The sequence below is a fragment of the Barbus barbus genome, assembly GCF_936440315.1.
Source record: "Barbus barbus genome assembly, chromosome: 1".
NCBI lineage: Eukaryota > Metazoa > Chordata > Actinopteri > Cypriniformes > Cyprinidae > Barbus > Barbus barbus.
The window spans coordinates 5,264,657-5,283,517 of NC_136729.1; the positions used below are offsets into that span (position 1 = coordinate 5,264,657).

An 18,861-nucleotide genomic window follows, 5' to 3' on the forward strand; every position below is an offset into this window, starting at 1 on the left:
GTCTTGGTAACCAACTGGGCGTAGAATGAACTAGACTGGTCCGGTAGGCTTCATTGGCTAGTTACGTTAAATACGTTAGGAATTCTTTATAAGTTATAAGTGTGCTTCATGCGAGTTAACAGCTTGTCTAGGTGGTTTCAGGATGTCATCAAAGAAGACAAGCGAGTCAAAGAGCCAGCAGTACGCAGGTGTCTCGTCTGAGAGCGATGGACAGGATGAGAGACAGATGCTGTTACACAGAGAGTAAGTTATCTGTAGAGATGCTAAGAACATTTTCAATCACTTTTGATGTAGACAGTACATCAGTCTAGTTAATATCGCTTTGCAACCCACAGATATGAGACCCTAACTGAGAAGCTAAGCACACTGAAGAGGAGAGTTGAACAAAAGTATCCTTTAGCACAAACGGAATCATAATTCCTTGCTGAAATCACGTTAACATGGTTAGCTTGTCTCCAGACAAGTGTGGTTTGATGATTTTAGAGGCGTTTATAGCACTTACATCTGGTCAGGGATGGCCAACCAACTTGAAACGGCTGTGAAACCATCTAGACCAGCTAACCATTTTATACTATTAAAGCAATTGTACGTATTTTTGTGGGAAAGAAACAGAAGCCATTCACCTTTTTATAAGTCAGTGTACCATTATAATGATGTTGAAATTGGAATGATTAAATCCAAATACTCGAGCTGACAGATATGATTGGTGTCCATTTATGTCAGTGTTTGAAAGTTTAACACACAATCAACTCCAGACGCAAAGAAAATGAGTTTCTTCAGAGTGAGATAACTCAGAGCTGTATTGAAAGTGTAAGTTCTCACAAATTAACACGGATCAACATAATTGCTTTTATATGCATATTAGGGGTGGCACGATACATGTATTCGTACCGAACCATCACGGTACGGACATCTCGGTTCGGTGCAAGATTCCTTACAACAGGGCCGTCCAAACTCGGTCCTGGAGGGCCGGTGTCCTGCAGAGTTAACTTGCCTCAACACACCTGCATGGAAGTTTCTAGTATGCCAAGTAAGAGCTTGATTAGCTGCTTCAGGTGTGTTTGATTAGGGTTGGAGCTAAACTCTGCAGGACACCGGCCCTCCAGAACCGAGTTTGGACAGCCCTGCCTTAAGACGAATACAGGCAATTCATCCCCAATCCAGAAGGGGGCGTGAAAAGTAGGCTGTATACTGTGTTTAAATGTGTTTCCACTTGCTTGATCAACTTAATATACAAATCTATAGCCAAATGCATTTAATACGTTGTTTATAGGCTATTAATAAAGTTTAAACGTGAATATGTCTATGAAAGATTGTGTAACTGTACTGTGATAAAAGAGGATCACAATGCACCTTTTTTGTGCGTACCGGCACTTCTGACATGTTTCCGTTACTCAGAGTAAAATCGTCAGGGTCTGGGTGATTAGGCTATATGATCCCATATATGATTAGAAATTATATAGGAACTATGTAAATCACACTACCCAGGCGGGATCACATCTCATCTCGACCAATCACGTGAATGAACGCAAGCAGAGTCGGTCTATGTCATTGTGTGGTGCGCGAGAGCATGTCAGGGGAGGCGCACGGAGTAGTAGAATAATTATTCATTATTGATTACTAATTCATTTGAATCAGTACTTTATAACAAAAATCATATCTTAAAATGAAAAGAAGCAGGCTTTAGCAATCATATCATATTAAACCGTAAACTCCTTAAGGATCCAGTGAACGAATTCAAACAGTAAGCTTAAAACAGCGCTAATGCAGAGAAAACACGGCCGATTTTATCAGCGATTACGGAGAGAATAGTGACTTACGTCCAGATGCCAGTAAAATTATTCTTTTCAGCGTGTATTTGGCTTAAAAGCAAGAGTTTTTTATAATGAACGCTGATTTGGTTTAACCAAGATGGCGCCGCTGATGGCAGCTATTGTGCATTGCTCTCCAGTGTTTGTACTGTTTTTGTTTGTTTTTCCAGTTTTTTGTTTATCATATACGACCAGGGATACATACCAGACAGCGCGATTCATCTGCCTAATTACCAGCTGATCAGAGCAGAATCAACGGGGAAATTGCGCGGCGGCGGGATGTGCTTTCAATGAGACGTGGTGTACAGATGTAACAGTGTTAAAGAAGATGTGCTGCTCAGATCTAGAAACGCTCTTCATTAACTGCAAGCCGTTCTATTCGCCGCGGCAGTTCTGCTCGTTCATTCTCGTGAGTGTCTACATTCCACCGCAAGCGCACGTGAGCTCAGCTTTACAGAAACTCGCTGATCTGATCACAGACACAGAACAACAACACCCAGACTCTGTTTTAATCATTCTCGGGGACTTTAATAAAGCAAATCTCTCCCGTGAACTGCCAAAATACAGACAGCACGTTACATGTCCCACCAGAGACAGTAATATACTGGATCACTGTTACACAACAATAAAGGACTCATATCACTCGGTTCCACGAGCAGCTTTAGGACTCTCTGATCACTGTTTGGTTCATCTTATTCCGACCTACAGGCAGAAACTTAAATCTGCAAAGCCTGTATTAAGGTCTGTTAAAAGATGGACTAATGAAACAGAGCAGGATTTACAAGCCTGTTTCTCTCTCACTGATTGGTCTGTTTTTGAAAATGCTGCCACCAATCTAGACGAGCTCACAGAGACTGTGACCTCTTATATCAGTTTCTGTGAGGATATGTGCATTCCTAACAGGCCTCATCTAATCTACAACAACGACAAACCATGGTTCACTACAAAACTCAGACAGCTCCATCAGGCCAAAGAAGATGCTTATAGAAAAGGGGATAAAGTCTTGTACAAACAGGCCAAATACACACTGGAAAAGGAGATCAGAGTGGCAAAGAGGAATTATTCTGACAAGCTAAGGAAAAAATTATCTTCCAGTGATCCTGCTTCAGTGTGGAAAGGAATACAACAGTTCATTAAACAAGAAGTTAATATTAATTTAAGTGACTTATATTGTCTGACTACAACAATATTGCCTTATTTTTCTCTATTTCGTCAACGAAAATCATTTCCGACAAAGTAAAAGCTGAGCAGCTGCACATCTCCATTCAAACACAGCGGTGTTTCGTTTATGAATGAGCTACATTTTTAAACGAATCTAGTGTCAATGATTCATAAAGACAGTCATGTACTTCGTTCCTGAATGAATCAGCCGTTCAAACGAATCAAATAAATGAATGATTCAGTGATAAAAATCAGTGACTTGACTAGTTTAATTTTGAAAGTATATTTCCTCTTATTTAAATCATTTAAAAGTTTATATTTAAAACATTAACCTCAACATGAATTTATGAATTTAATTGCACTCTCAGCCTCATTAAACGTCTGAAAATACACCTAAGCCACTTGTGTGTTCTTCTGTGCCACCTCTGTAGTACAAATGTATTCCTTAAATACTGATTTCATTTGATTGATAACTTATTCTTATTCTACTTTTTATTCTGTTGTTTTAATTCGAAATGTTAAAAAGCTTATACATTTTTTAATTGATAAATAAAAGCTGATATACTTTTATTAAAGTTAGAAAAATCCCATTACAAAGGTAAAAGCAAAATTCCCTATAAATCACTTTTAAGGAGTCAAATATCACCTCGTAATGGGAATTTTTAATTAATGATTAGAAGGTGCTCCTAAATTTTTGACTGTGCTCCTAAAAAGAAAAGTAAGCGTAGAGCCCTGTTACTCCATCAGTTGATCTGTAAATTATGGCAGATTTGGGCAACATTTAATGCACTAACTTTGGCTCTTAAAGTCACATATGTAGAGCAGTTTTTGATACCCAGACAGACGAGTACTATTTTATTAATTTATGTCTGACAACAGAAACAGAAAATACATAAATTAAACACTGACAGCATATTTCCACACAAATGTAGGGTTTATGATAAATAATCGAAATGAAGTGGAAGGCAGTCGACATATCCACCTTCTTCAGCAAAAGGTCTGTAAATTCTGAGAACATTTAGGGCTTCTTTTACTGTAACAGGGTACCAACATCTATGGGTTAAACATCTATGCTTCTTGTTTACTTTTACTCTCATTTTAAATGAATTTGCACTAAACATGAGGGTACTTGCAGTTGAATTGCAGAGCGACTTATTTTCTATTTTGCTCTATACAGAAAATAGTAATAGCCTACTGAAGTTTCGAAGCCTATAACTTTATATGCTCCCAGAATGAATGGTAACACCAAAAATTATTGTATGCCATTAGATTTAGGCATGCAACACTTTTTTTATATTGTGACACCCTAACATTTTATACTGGCCCCTTTCAGCCACCCTATAAAAAAAATCCTGGAGGCGCCACTGGTACGGCACTTCTTTTTTTCCACTTCAAGCACTGGTTCCTTCTGAATATTTTCAGCTGACAGCTGACTTTTTTTTCTCAGAATTAAGTGATTTAAACTCGCACTTGCGAGTTAAAAAGTTATAATTGTGAGATATAAACTCGCAATTCTGAGAACATATCAGTCCACATACACATTTATAAATTCTCTATATATATAATTTCCATTTAGTTTTTTGAAGTATTAAAATAACTCAAATAAAACTAAAACTTAATAAAAGACCTATACAGACATTATTTAACTAAAATTAAATTAGGTAACAAATACAAATCACGACAGTATAGTTTATCAGTAATCCTAAGAAATAACACTGCCAAACACACGCGCTAAAAACAACAACATAATTACACATAGTAAGAAATGGTTATAAAAACTGAAACAGAAGTGAAACGAGTAGTAGGAAAGAGGAGAAATAAAAAGTGATACTTATATCCTTTGCCAGAGTCCCAGCCCGGTAGAGTCGATGGTCTGTACACTCTTCGGTCATCACATGAGGAGGACTTCACACGACAGCTGCCGCTGTCTAAGCTTTTTTTTCCCCCCTTCTAATAAAATACTAATTGAACTTAGCTGGACACACTTTCCCTATTTTTCCACAACAAATGGCTAAGCAAGCGCAGACACTGACAAGATACACGAGACAGACCGAGACAAAACGCGATAATCGTATCGAACCGTGACCCCCGAACCGAGGTACGTACTGAACCGTGACATCTGTGTATCGTGCCACCCCAAATACATATATATCATGTTCACAGATATATACAGATCATTCTTGTTCTCTGTGCTGTGCAGAAAGAGTACATGTCATATATGTCTAAAAGAGCAGAGAAGAGGCAGAATGCAATATTGAATTTGAGTGATCAGAGCCATAAGGAACTTGAGGAGCTGCAGAGACAGAGACAGAACATGCAGGATAAACATGAGGAGCAGTCCAATGGTAAGACGAGTGTTAATGTGTCTGTACAGGAAATGAAGGATACATTTGTGATTATAATGTACTGTAAATGAATGAAGATGCAGTTTGTCATGCTTGGTTACAAATCATTTCATAAACAGGTTCCATCAGTACTTCTCTAGATGCTTTTAAAACATCAAATGTTGCGCTTCAAATGTGTTTTGGTTGTGTTTTCAGAGTTGCAGATGGAGATCCTGCAGACGGAAAAACAGCTGGCCCTGCTAAATAGTGAAATTGCAGACCTGAAAGAGGTTAAGGTAGCAGAATCTCTTTTCTTATTTTTTTTTGTGTTCATTTGTACTGTGGTTAAATTATAGTGTAATTTGGATTTTCACATCCTGCTTATATGAAGGGTCTTCCACCTTTTTCTAACTAAGCGTCATTTGGTGGATAGACAGATGGAACAGGGTGGTATTGTTGCATCTTAAACTTGGCCTTTAATAACACAGACTAAGTACCATATTTGTGTATTTACATATATTGAATTGCAAATTCATTTGAATAATCATCATCATTTTTATCACACATATTTTCTTTTTTTTTTTTTTTTAAGAAAAGTTTTTCATATCAAACATCAATTGACAGACCCCTGCATTAACACTGTGGTTCCCATTGGAGTTACAGGCCCCCTTTCAAAGACCCCTGACTTTTATAGCATTTTCATTTAAAGTGAACTAGTGGAATCAATTATATAAAAACATTCAAAGCATATTGAACTGAATAGTTTCTGAAATAAGTGGAAACATATGTAATCATTTTTCATACTGCATTGAGGTGGAATGATTTTTTTACAAATGTATTTATGTATTATATGTGTTGTAGACTCTACAACAGCAGCAGTCTTGTTGTATCACTGAGCTGGAGAAGGAGTTGACTACCATGCAGTGTCATCATTCAGAGTCTCTGGTGGCTCTAAAGGCTGACTTCATTAAAAAGAAGAAGAGCTGTGAGCAACAGGCAGAAGACACTGTGCACGCTCTTACTATCTCAGCCAACAAGGTGAGTGAATGCTCTTGAAAATTCAGTCAGTATAATTGTACAGTTACATCACCATAAACTACCAGGTCAGGATATTTTCTTTCCCTTTTTCCCAGGAGGCATCTCACTCCCTGATGTCCTATATAAATAAAGTGTTTCAGGAGAAAAAAAGCCTGCATGAGGAGTATAAATTCCTTTTCCAGAGAGCTCAAGCTCTGCAAAAACAGCAGGACGCTCTACAGACTCATCGACAGCAACTGCTGCTGGAGCAAAAGTGTATGCAGAAAATTCATGCCCAACGTATTTCTCTACGCTCAAAATACGCAACACCAGCTGGTGCAAACAATAACGAACACCCCCAGAGTGACCACCAGTAACTGACAATAACTGGAGCCAGTTTAGTTACAACAGTTGCTTTCAATAAACATACGAAGATTATTGTTTGACTTGAGAAGTGTTTGCTGAAATGAGAAAAAACCTTGCTTATTAACCTCTTTATTATCTCAGCAGTTTGAGATGCAGAAAGAGCAATGGCTGGTCCAATATTTTGAAAATGAATATGTCAGAAATGCTTTTACAAAGAGGTGTGTCAATTGGTAACACTTCAGGTGGTGCTCTTTTCTCAAATCTTGTTAAATTCCTCAAATTATTTGTATATACACATATATGATACGATTTATTAAATATTAACTAAAACAGTTAAAACATTTTTCAATTTTTTTTTTTTTTTTCTATTATGCTAAAGAAAGTCATACACAGAGGTTGAATAAATGATTGCAGAATATAATTGTTTTGGTAATTTATGCATTTGCTGGTTTGAATAAACCTCACCTAAAGATGAATAAGTGCTCAGAAACTGAAAATCTTCGTAGCATATAGATTTATCAATCATAAAGTGGTAGCAAAGCATTACTGAACTGTTTGCATTTACAAAGATTTATTGCACAAACCAAGTGATATTTTAATATTATTTATGTGCTATTATAATATTCAGTATTTTGAATTTGCTTTTTTTAATTATCCGTTTTAATTTTAGCTTGTGTTTTAGTCGTTTTGTTATGTGCTTTTTGTAACTTGTTTTTAACATTTGTTTTTAGCTTTATTTTTATTTCAGTTTTAGTAATAAAGCTGGTTTATTTAGATTAGTTGCCAAGGCAACATCTCTAATTTTTGTTTACATTTTTTAGTTTAAGTTTTTGATCTAATATTTTTCCTCTATTTTTTTCAGCTTTATTTCACTTAACAAAACAATTTAATAGTTTTACTTTCAGTAACAATAAGATCACTGAAACCAACAAGTATAGGCATACGCTGAATATTGAATGTGTGTGTGTCTGTGTGTGTGTGTCTCTGTGTGTGTGTGTGTGTCTTTAAGTGTTTGCGTGTGTGATTTCTGGTTTGACTGGTTTTTCTCTTGAGGAAGTGATAGCAAGTCTTTTAAACACTGTATACAAGAGACAAATCAGGTAAGCATTTTGACTAATAATCTTGTGTGTTTGTTTTATTTAACACATAGCATACTATTTCCAATAAAAGGCAATCTGTTTCTTTTATACAGTAGAGCAGTTGTTTCTTTGCAGGGATGAAGTTGGTTGGTGTGGCTCTGATGTTTTGTGCAATTACAGATTTAAGATCAGGTAATCATTCTCACCTTAAAGAAAAAGCAGAGTGTTGTGCATTTCAAGAAATAATAAATAATACCACAGCAGAGCTGTTCTGTGATCAGAGTGATTTCTGTGTGCGTGTGTTTTTGTTGTATTTGCTACAGTCATGTAAAATTCAGAAGATTTAGCATTATGAGGAGATAGATGGGTTACTGTCCTTTAACTCCTAGGTGTCACTATAACCTTTTATGCCCAATTCAAACATGTTTTTCTTTGTCTTAGAGATGTATAATGTTGTGGGACCTGCAGAACCTCTCTTTACCTTGACTGGTGAAGATGTGATCCTGCCCTGTTCCATCAAGCCCAACACCAGTGCTGTAAACATGAGAGTGGAATGGTTTAGACTTGACCTTCAAGACTCAATAGTGTATCTCTATGAAAATCGTGAAAACAAAATCACGAAGCAGAACCAGTACTTCAGAGAGAGAACAGCACTGTTCCAAGAAGAACTACAGAATGGAAATGCATCACTCAAACTCTCATCAGTTCGAGTGTCTGATGAAGGAGTTTACAAGTGTTTTATTGAGTCCAACTCCTGGTATGATGACATCACTGTTAGTCTTGATGTTGGAGGTGAGAAGACCAATAACTAAGGCTAGAAGTTATATTCGTTTGTTTGTTTTTTTTCTTTTGTTGATAGCATAACAAAAAATTGACACAAAAAAAGAGAGGAAAATCTAGCTCTCTCAAAAATATTCTCTGAGTGCATTTGAAATCAAAAGTACAGACGATATACCGTACAATTAATCAATTATTCTTATGCTTAATCTCTGCAGCTGTAGGAACTCCTCCACTGATCATTGTAGAGGAGTTTGATCATTCAGGAGGGCTTCGTCTGCTATGTGAATGTGAAGGTTGGAACCCTAAACCTGAGCTTCAGTGGCTGGACAGTAAAGGAGAGAAGTTGACTTCTGATACTGAAGAGACACATAAAGGTGCGAAGGGCTACAATGTGAAACACAGGATCACTGTACATGGCAGTGAGTCCAAGTATCACTGTAGAGTCAAACTGAGACATCATTTGGTGCAAACTGACATTATTGTCTCAAGTAAGTATGAAATGGGTAATTTGTCTTTCTCAAATTTCCAAGGTAATGTGATGCAGTCGTAATGATTCAGAATTAATTATGATTTAATCACCCGATTTGCAAATTTATTGTAGAGAAAATGCACTGTTTGCCTAAGTATGTTTATAATTTGCATATATAATAAGTATACTGCCACTAGGATGGCACCCTTTCAAAAGGTAGTAGTATGTGCTTTTAAAGTACTAATATGTAATATTAGGCACAAACATGTACTGCTTTTTTTTAGCTGTTATACCTTGGGGTACTGCCCCAGTGACAGATTTGTACTTTTTTCTGAGAGTGTATAATTGAATCAGGTTTTTGTTACAGGTAAACTGTTTCACATTTGGAGAACATCGGTCATTTGGATGTCAATTACAGTTGTTCTCAGCATCATTACTGCAGTTGCAGTTGCTACTTTTGTTTACACAAGAAAAGGTGATGGCCGTTTTTCACAAATTCATATAGATTCAAAATAACTAACCTTTAAAAAGTCGTAATTTTGTAGATGCACCTGAATGGAAAGAAATTGTTGCACAGTTTTAATGTTTATTTATCTTATTCATATTTCTTCAGTTCGCTATTTGAGGAGGATTCAAAAAGGTGAGCTTATGTGTTTAATAGGTCATCGTTATTCCAAAAAAAATCTATTCAATATTTTATGTAAATTTGTGGTATATTCTTTGAATTTACTGTTGCTTATGTTACATTAATTGTTTCAGAAATTGTTAATATAATAATTAATTTCATTGTGAATGAAATGCATTGTAATCTTAATGTGAATTTCTGTGTTAGACCAAATTTATTTTAAACACATTTTAAACATGTCTTTTTAGAGTTCACAAAGAGAAGGAAATATGCAGGTTAGTAAGAAAGCAATAATTTATCATTTGTTTATCCATTTATTGTTGTTGTGAAATGGCATCGGTCTTGTATCAGCTCTCAATATGTACGTAATGTAAATTATAATCAAGATCAAGTTTTTTTTATTATTATTTGTCACATACACAATTATACAGGGTATAACCAGCAGTGAAATGTAGGTATCATTTTCCTCATAATCATTTTCTAATTTTCATTAGCGGATGTGACACTGGATCCAGATACAGCTCATAAGTATCTCATCTTGTCTGAAGATGGGAAACAAGTACGGCGTGGAGAAAAAAAACTAAATGTCCCAGACAACCCTGAGAGGTTTGATAAATGTGGGAATGTCCTGGGAAAACAGGCATTCTCCTCTGGAAGGTTTTATTTTGAGGTGCAGGTTAAAGGGAAAACTGACTGGGACATTGGACTGGCCAGAAAATCCATTACCAGAAAGGGGAAGATCACACTGAGTCCTCAGAATGGTTACTGGACAGTGCGGTTGAGAAATGGGAACCAGTATAGTGCCTGTGCTGGACCCACTGTCTCTCTCTCCCTGAAAGTCAAACCTCAGAAGGTGGGTGTGTTTGTGGATTATGAGGAAGGCTTGGTCTCTTTTTATGATGTGGAGTCCAGGTCTCATATCTACTCTTTCAGCGATCAGTGGTTCACTGAGGATCTCTATCCGATCTTAAACCCATGTACAAACATTAAAAACAAATACTCTGCTCCACTGATCATCTCATCTGCTAATTTCAGTGAGTGAATGAACTTACTAATAAATAAATCTAAAATTAAAAATAACTGTAGTATATTATATAACAATCAAAAACAGGTCCTGCGTTCACTGGGAATTAAACCCATGTGAATTTACTACCTTGCAAAGAAAAGATAAGTATTTTCTAGTATGATGTAGCATGTGTTGTAGATTAGAAAAATTTCAATCAGTTTTCATTCAATTTTATTTTGCGCAATTGTTGGCATCTTGTTTTTAACACTGCTTCTTAAATGATGTAACTCTTTGTTAGCAGGAAGTGTGCATACAATTCACTGTGATGTTTTTAATCCCTTAACAAGTCTTGAAAATGCTGTATTTATAAACAAGCCATGATTAAAACTGAATTTTTAAATCTGTCCAGGTCACAGCAGAATGTCAAAAAGGGTTCATTTGTAACTGGGCTGTATTTTTGAAAGACACTTGCCTAATGAGTTTCCACATTCAACCTGCTAACATCACGCAGTTTTTGAATGACTGTGAGAATTTGTTTTATTGATGGTGTGTGGACTGAAAGTGTAATTGCCCTTTACTTTTGAAGAAATAATTTATTTTAAACATGAGAATTAAGAGCAAAAGTGGCATACTGGTGTAAAGTTTGACACAACAAATATCACTTAGAAAATTGATAGAATTTAGAGGATTTTTCAGGTGACTTTATACACATCTTCCTACAGTACCACATCTTGTCTAATGATAAAATCACATTTAAGAAGGAAATACATTTAATAATATCTCTGAATATATTATATTTCAAGAAACAGATTCTGAGAAGTCCAGGCTAATAAAAAAAAAAAAGCAAAAAATTAACTCATAATAGTTCATTTGTAATAACTGACTCATCGCCTCCTTTGAGCAATTGGATACATTTTGTAAGAGAAAAAAGAAAACTAGGATTTAGTATGCATTTTGACAAGAATATAATTGTTTTATATGCTTGTTCATAATAAACTCAACTATTAAAAATACACATGATAACAAAATTAAACAAGCTCTTCCAGCTTTAAACAGCAAATTATTTCAACACATAACAAGAAGCAGGTTGCTGCAAGAAATCATTAACAAATATAAAAAGTATTCAACAAAAAATATTCTTCTTAATAAAACCATTAACAAAAAATGAAATAAATTAACAACACTTTTGCCATTTTACTTTCTGATTATTGTTTGAGTACACAGAGTATTTCTGTATAAGAAGTGCCTTGGTCCTCAGACATCCTGCGAGAGGTTGGAGCAAGCCGAAGCAGCTCTCTGTGTGTGTTTTTTAGAGTAGTGGTTATGTTTTCAAAAGTAATAAAGGGACAAAGACTTCTACTGTGCATGTCCATTCTATGTTTACACAGTAAAAAAACTTTGGTTTGTTTATTTCTGCTGTAAAAGGCTAGTTGTTTTGAAGTATAGTCCCAGATCACTTCCACCTTCCATGGACCAGTGACATGGAATTCAAGGAGTCTATTCTCATGACTATTAGTTAAGCCATTTTTCCTCACATCTTCTGATTTTAAAGATAAGAGAGAATTATTCTGTTTCTTCAATCCATATACCTCAAAATAATTCCCGTTGCTGGCTCTGGTATTACAAAGGCCAATGGTCCAGTCAAAATGCTCAGGGACCTTGAGGAACCAGCGCAGATTGCTGCCTTCATTTGTTTGCAGGCAACGGAGAGTCTGTATCCTTGACAGGCCTGCAGAAGCTTGGGTGGGGTTTCTGGCAGAGAAGCTGTAGAAGACCGTTTTAAGGTTTTTAGGCAGAGTCATCTCAGGCCCTAGGGTCTGTGGGTCAAAGATTAGTTCTGAGACTGGATTTTGATCATCATGAACAAATGAGTGGAATGAGTGCAAGAAACCTTCTCTGGAGTTTGTGCACCTCCTCCTCAATAATTTCTCCATCCTTTCGGATCTCCTTAATTCATTTAGTGCGATCAGGTCCTGACTCCAAGCACAGTTTCAGATCCACTGTGCGAGCCTCCATTATAGCTTCGTGTACACTGGCAAATTTCTGCAAGAAGTTGAAATCATCATCTTCCTCTAGAGCCAAACTGATAGCTCGCTGGGCAGTCTGAAGAGCGCCTAGTCTGGATGATACTGAAGTCTGTAAACACGTGAAGACCAGATCCTTCAGGGCTGATCCAGTCTCCATCAGCTGACCAACACAGTTCTCCAGAGCCTGCATTTGGTCTTTGTGCCACTTTTCCAGCTGTTTAGCCTGGTTCTTCCTCTGAGCCAGTGCCTTTAAGTCTTCTTTCAGTTGACCCCCCAGCTCCACATGGGCAGTCTGAAGTGTCTTCATGTTATGCCGCCGATGTCCTTCCTCGATAGCACAAGACACGCACACCAGCACGCGATCATCCAGGCAGTAGTATTCCACTAGCTTGCCGTGAGCTGAGCATTTGCTGGCCTTTTGACTAGAGGAACCTGATTCTACAGGATTAGTCAGAGAATGGGTTTGCAGCAGCACTGGAGTGCTCAGGTGGGTCTGCAGGTGCTGAGCACACATAGAGATTTCACACTTCAAGCAGGTCTTCAGCGCTGGAGTTTTCACCTCCACTCATAAATCACAGCTCACAAAGTGTTCCTTGGGAACTTCAGGCGTGGCCGACATACTTGCTGCTGATTTTCTTGTTTTCTCTTCAAATGCTCTATGATCTCTTTCTCTGTCCTCGCTATGATGAGTCTGTAAGGTGAAGCCCTCTAATAATTTCTTTATATACACAGCAACTACAGACCTTTGGTCATTTTTATGGTACGTGTTAATGTATTACTAATGGAATGATGTTTGCTAAGATCTATGGTTCATTTGTGACCTTTATTCTTTGACAACACATATAGCCACAATACTTAATCCTCTTCAGCCCATGTGAGACATAAGGCTGTGATAAAATTAAATGAATATTAAATTACTTTTTTTGACTTGAATGTAACAGTAGGCTACTCTTAATCTTCCTTCAAGTTCTCAGCAAGTTCTCTCATTTTTGTTCTCCTATGATGTGCTCGCTATACCGGTGCTAATTGAACTACATTCGTGACCCTGGACCACAAAACCAGTCTTAAGTCGCTGGAGTATATTTGTAGCTATAGCCAAAAATACACCGTATGGGTCAAAAATCATTAGGATATTAAGTGACGATCATGTTCCATGAAGATATTTTGTACATTTCCTACTGTAAATATATCAAAACTTAATTTTTTATAAGTAATATGCATGGCTAAGAACTTTATTTGGACAACTTTAAATGCGATTTTCCTCAATATTTTTATTTATTTGCACCCTCAGATTCCAGATATTCAAATATTTGAATCTCAGCTAAATATTGTCGTACCATACATCAATGGAAAGCTGATTTATTAAGCTTTCGGATGATGTATGAATCTCAAATTTAAAAAAAATGGACCCTTATCACTGGTTTTGTGGTCCAGGGTCACATTTTGTCTGAGAGTGAGATAATTGCCCCTCTTTAATAAATCAAAATGCATGCTATTCAGTGACAAATCAAATGTGTAAAAAATATAATGTCAAACACCCATGTACAGTCATACTTACACATATCATCTGTTTTCATATGAAGCACATTATAAATGCTAGACTAACCTCTAATTTATTAAAATGTATTTATTAATTGAATTTTTGGTCTTATAAAATAGTAGAGACATAGCCTGTTCTTGATTCATCTTCAGTATTTGTGTGTGGTGTCTGTATGTGCATGTATATACAGTTACAAGTGTTTTGTTAATATAAAGATATTTTACCATCGCAAAAACGTCTTGAAACAGAAGAGAGCGGCTGTCAATGAACTTTTATTTTGAAGCCGAACTCGCTTCACACTCGGAGGATGCGACAAACCAGACCTGTGACATCTTACTCGGCTAGTGTGCGACCCGAAGGCGAGTGCGATCAGCAAGGAATGACGCTTTTAATTGCTTTATTTCTCAAGTAACTACATCAGAAAAACAATAAATAACTCTGGTTGCATCTGAGCTGCCAATTTTTACTTTTTATGCATCTGTGTGAAGCCAGTACGACAATCTCTTGTGTTAGCTCGCTGGCTAGCACGCCTTTGTTCCATATTCAGACCAGTGTGACCATAAATTAGGACTCAGCCTTCAATTCCAGCAGGCTGACTCCGTATACAAATATTTTATTCAAATGAAACTCGTTGCATACTTGAGGGTATTGCACGCCGACTTTGTTGCGGGAGAAAATTAGCTGTCTAGCTTCTGTGCTCGCTTGTATGCATTGCGTCTTGGCTCGGTCGTGCATAGGTTGCCATGGAGCAGTGCGCAGCTCCTCAGCTCGAGAGCACAAGTACGCTCTCTTCACCTCCAGACACAGCGGAAAAGTCCGGAGGAGATGCTGGGGAGAGGACGGTTAAGGACGCTTACGAGTGCCGGATTTGTGGTTATAAAGCGCAAGACGTTAAATGCCTCAGCCAGCACCTGCACGCCGCGCACCCTGTCACCAGCCTCTCTGACTCTGTGAGGAGCGAGGGATGTGAAACCCCAGAGGAGGAGCGTGTGGGGGATATGGAGACACCCTGCTTAAATGGTGATCTGGAAAAGAGCGTCGATAAAGTAAGTAAAGTTTGTCAGTATGTATCGATTTGTGGTAGTTGTGTGAACAACTAGAGATGCTTTGAATTGAGTTTGTTTATATTCCTTCTATCACAACGTACCATGCAAAGACTCTTACTTGAAAAGTGTGTAAACGCTGGTAAAATGTTATTTAATCAATGGTGTGCATTTGGGGAGGGGCTATCTATTTGACTAACCAATGGCAGAGTGGGGCGTGACCAGGGAAACCTGTTTGAAAACAATCAATAATGCTATTAGCAGCTTCATATTTCCAAGCCATGTCAGAAATATTCAGTTGGTTTTTAGAATGGCACTTTTACAGTTTATGAGGATATGAGCTGTGCATTACTTAAAGAGACTTTCATGTGTAATTTGTTTTATATTTAGGCCTACATTAAAGTTCTATTTTAGCAGCTTACACACATCAGATTTGAGGGAAATTCAGATTACTCTTGCGGGCCTAACAGTGGTCTTTAGATCTGTCAATAATTAAAATATAGCACACCCTCACGTACATTTATCTAATTTTAAAGTTGTCATAAAACGGAAATTGTAACCGTCTTTTCCCCCCCTATTGTTATGCATATGTGATTAAAACGGCTTCTCTTATGAGGAAAAAAAAAAGTAGGGTGGGACTTCATATTGTCCATCAGGAAGTGATTGGATTGTTATTTGATAATTGCTGTGATGTCATATGAGTAACAGTTTGCTGGTCATCAGAGATTAGATGTTGTTGCAAGAAAGAGGGAGATAAATTAAAAACTAATAATAAATGTGTATGAATAAATGATTTATCATAAACTCAAAAGTATTCCATTAAAAGTATGTAAAGTCGATTTTATTAGCAGTGAGAATAAATAACAACAACCTTTTGTGCCATTGTAACTGTAAGCCAATAAGAGAGAATTTCTCATCTGATGCATTTTATATTTATATTTCTTGATCTCACCCCTTTCAGCCAGTCACCACTGAGGGAACAGAGTCCGCTTCCCTTCAGACTCCCGAAGACTCAAATGAGACCTCATCCTCAGTGGATCCCAAAGAACAGGAAGAGAAGATGGACGACTCACCTGCTCCTGAAGAATCGCAGAGCTCATCCCCCGAGTTACCTCTGGAGAAGTCACCCTGCTCTTCAGGAACCAAGGAGTCCTGCCAAAAGAGGCAATCAGTCTCCTCTGGCACATCTACCCACAACCAGGCTAACCTGGTTTGTCTTCCACTGGTATCCGAGGGGTTAAAGCTTATCTGGGTGCGCTCAGAGCACGTCCACGAGCTGGATGCCGTGTCAGAACTCGTAGAAGCGTTTAATGCATTCCCATACCCCACATCGCAGGAGGCGAGCGCTCTAGCTCGAAAGTGTGCGTTGCCGCCGGACCGAGTTAAAGCATGGTTCATGATGCAGCGGGTTCGTTACGGGATCAGCTGGGCTGACGACGACATCCAAGAGACACGACGCAAGCTCTGGCACATTCAGAAAAGAGCGGTAGTCGAGGAATGTGTGGAAATAAACGACGAGGAGGATAGTTTGGGGCGTAAGGAACCTCAACATGTTTTTATACCGCCACCTGCGGCAGTTGCCCATGCAGATCAGAGAGACCAGACGCCTAAACCCAGCCGGACTGTTCCTCAGCACATCACCAGTGACCAAAACCGCTTGCATTTTAGCCAGAATAATGCTTCCCAATCTAATAACGACATACAGCAGTTGCTCAGCACTAAGGTTGTGTACAAAAACGGTCTTGCACCCGCATCTCAAGTTCCTCAAGTTAATCCCCAATTCCAAAATGACAGTAGAAACCTACCACCACCTCACAATACTGGAGTCCAGCTGCTCGATTCATTTGGACGTTCATCGTACAACCAACACGCAGCAGTGTCGTACCCCGAACTCCCTGAGATTTCACAGTCTCTACACTGCTTACCGGGGAAAAAATCGAAAGCGCAGCTGATGGCCCTGCGCCGCAGTTTTGTACAGAAGTCTTGGCCGTCTGACGGCGAAGTTCAGCGGCTACAGAGAATGACTGGACTTAATCGGCGTGAAATTCGCAAATGGTTCGCTGACAGCCGCTATCAGCTTCGCAGGAACGGCAGGGCTTGGCTATCTAAGCTCGCGAAGCGCAATCGGTCGCTGCAGCTGGTGCAGCAGAGCTCTCAGAACAAGCTGGAGAACGATGTTCTACCGAGTGCTGATTTTTACGACAACGACGAGGTTGATGACACAGAGGCGGGGTTTGAGGTTGATGTGGATTTGGCTGACGATGAGGGACCAGTCAACCAATCAAATGACACTAAGGAGGAAGTAAGCGACGAAGGTGAGTTTGATGACGGCAGCGCTTCCGTTCAACAACATTCTGCGGACATCTCTCCTTCTCCATCTCCATCATTCATCCGCGGCCGGGTAGAACCGAACGTGCGACTTCGTAAGAAGACGAGGGAACAGTTGGAAATTTTGCGGCAAAGCTTCCTGCGCTGCCAGTGGCCCACAAGCGACGACTACCTTATACTCCAGCAGAAGACCCGTCTGACGCGGACAGAGATCATCCAGTGGTACGGAGACACACGTTATCATATCAAACACAATCAGATGCGCTGGATGACCTCAGAGGAGAGGGAACGCATCATCGCAGTTATAATGCAACAGCAGAAAAGGGGCGGGAAATATTCAAGGGGGAGATTTTCATTTGAGAACATAGGCTCTGGGTTGAGTTTGGGCGATTCTACATTAATTAACGGAGGTGGAGGGGGCGAAGCAGCAACATTGAAATAACTGTTTAGGGGAAGTACCCCAGTTGTGCCTGAGGGTGAACTCTGACCTCAGAAGCAAAGTCAGTTTGCGATGGCATTTGTAGCTGTGCAGATAGGTGGAAATTGAATTCCACATCACTGCCAAAGATGTTACATAAAACCTTAAACCTTTTTCTCTCCTTTAATCTGTCTGGATGTTTCCATCCCAATTTAATGCTATGATCCAGGGCCTTGTAAAACCTTTCTCACAACATTGTTATGCAATATATATCTCCAAAACTAAGCATCTTACTTGAATCAAAAATATTTAGTATTAGAATGTGTACCTTAAAGTAACTGAAACAAAATTGTTTATGGCAAGGCACTGAATGACTGTACAATGTATTTTGTTTTGTAGCTTGTTTTATCAGAGTTCTATTCATTGTGGTTTTCGGTGCGACTCAACAGAGCGAATGCATGTGTGTTGCCATTTTCATGTTTAAGTTGCACTTCGAGCTTAGATATGTAGATGTTTGCTTTTACAAAGGTCAATTGTATTTAAAGTTATAAGCATAACTGCAATCTTTTAGATCAACAGTGTGCTATACAGATATGTTTCTTTGATGGAAACACTATGCTGACATCATACTACATAATTTATGTGATTGATTTTTTTTTTCCCCCTAATCAATATATTTGTTGTTTTTTTTTTTTTATTATTTGAAGACTAATTCAAATCTTAAGTAGTGTTAATATGGAGTTTATTAGTCTATGCATTGAGTAAGCTGACTAGAGAGACTGTCTTTTTTGTGCTGAAGCTTTTTGTACCAATTTGGTTTTACTTAATAAATTGATCTTAAAACATTTTTATCTTTTCATTTTATTT

The 18,861-nt window shown here is 38.2% G+C and overlaps 3 protein-coding genes across 4 annotated transcripts; all 3 read left to right on the plus strand.

Moving 5' to 3' along the window:
* Positions 1–5: 5 nt before the first annotated feature.
* Positions 6–7,093, plus strand: LOC306869576 (coiled-coil domain-containing protein 166-like). Its single transcript, XM_079416339.1, has 8 exons — positions 6–43; positions 132–243; positions 336–389; positions 756–810; positions 5,173–5,317; positions 5,513–5,592; positions 6,158–6,334; positions 6,430–7,093. Exons 2-8 carry the CDS (start codon positions 143–145, stop codon positions 6,688–6,690), a joined length of 873 nt encoding a protein of 290 aa, XP_079272465.1. The 5' UTR covers positions 6–43; positions 132–142; the 3' UTR covers positions 6,691–7,093.
* A 615-nt stretch (positions 7,094–7,708) lies between these two features.
* On the plus strand, positions 7,709–11,994 carry LOC306843485 (butyrophilin subfamily 1 member A1-like). 2 transcript variants are annotated; one of them, XM_079375011.1, is made up of 8 exons: positions 7,709–7,779; positions 7,872–7,950; positions 8,200–8,550; positions 8,754–9,026; positions 9,375–9,482; positions 9,621–9,647; positions 9,881–9,907; positions 10,127–11,994. In XM_079375011.1, exons 2-8 carry the CDS (start codon positions 7,896–7,898, stop codon positions 10,672–10,674), a joined length of 1,389 nt encoding a protein of 462 aa, XP_079231137.1. In that variant the 5' UTR covers positions 7,709–7,779; positions 7,872–7,895; the 3' UTR covers positions 10,675–11,994. The 2 variants fall into 2 exon arrangements, with proteins under 2 accessions (XP_079231137.1, XP_079231138.1); XM_079375012.1 differs by having other exon boundaries at positions 7,714–7,779; positions 7,894–7,950; positions 10,127–11,063.
* Positions 11,995–14,500: 2,506 nt separating this feature from the next.
* Positions 14,501–18,837, plus strand: LOC306873009 (homeobox and leucine zipper protein Homez-like). Its single transcript, XM_079421998.1, has 2 exons — positions 14,501–15,251; positions 16,210–18,837. The coding sequence occupies exons 1-2, from the start codon at positions 14,949–14,951 to the stop codon at positions 18,016–18,018; spliced, it is 2,112 nt and encodes a 703-aa protein (XP_079278124.1). The 5' UTR covers positions 14,501–14,948; the 3' UTR covers positions 18,019–18,837.
* The last annotated feature ends 24 nt before the right edge of the window (positions 18,838–18,861 follow it).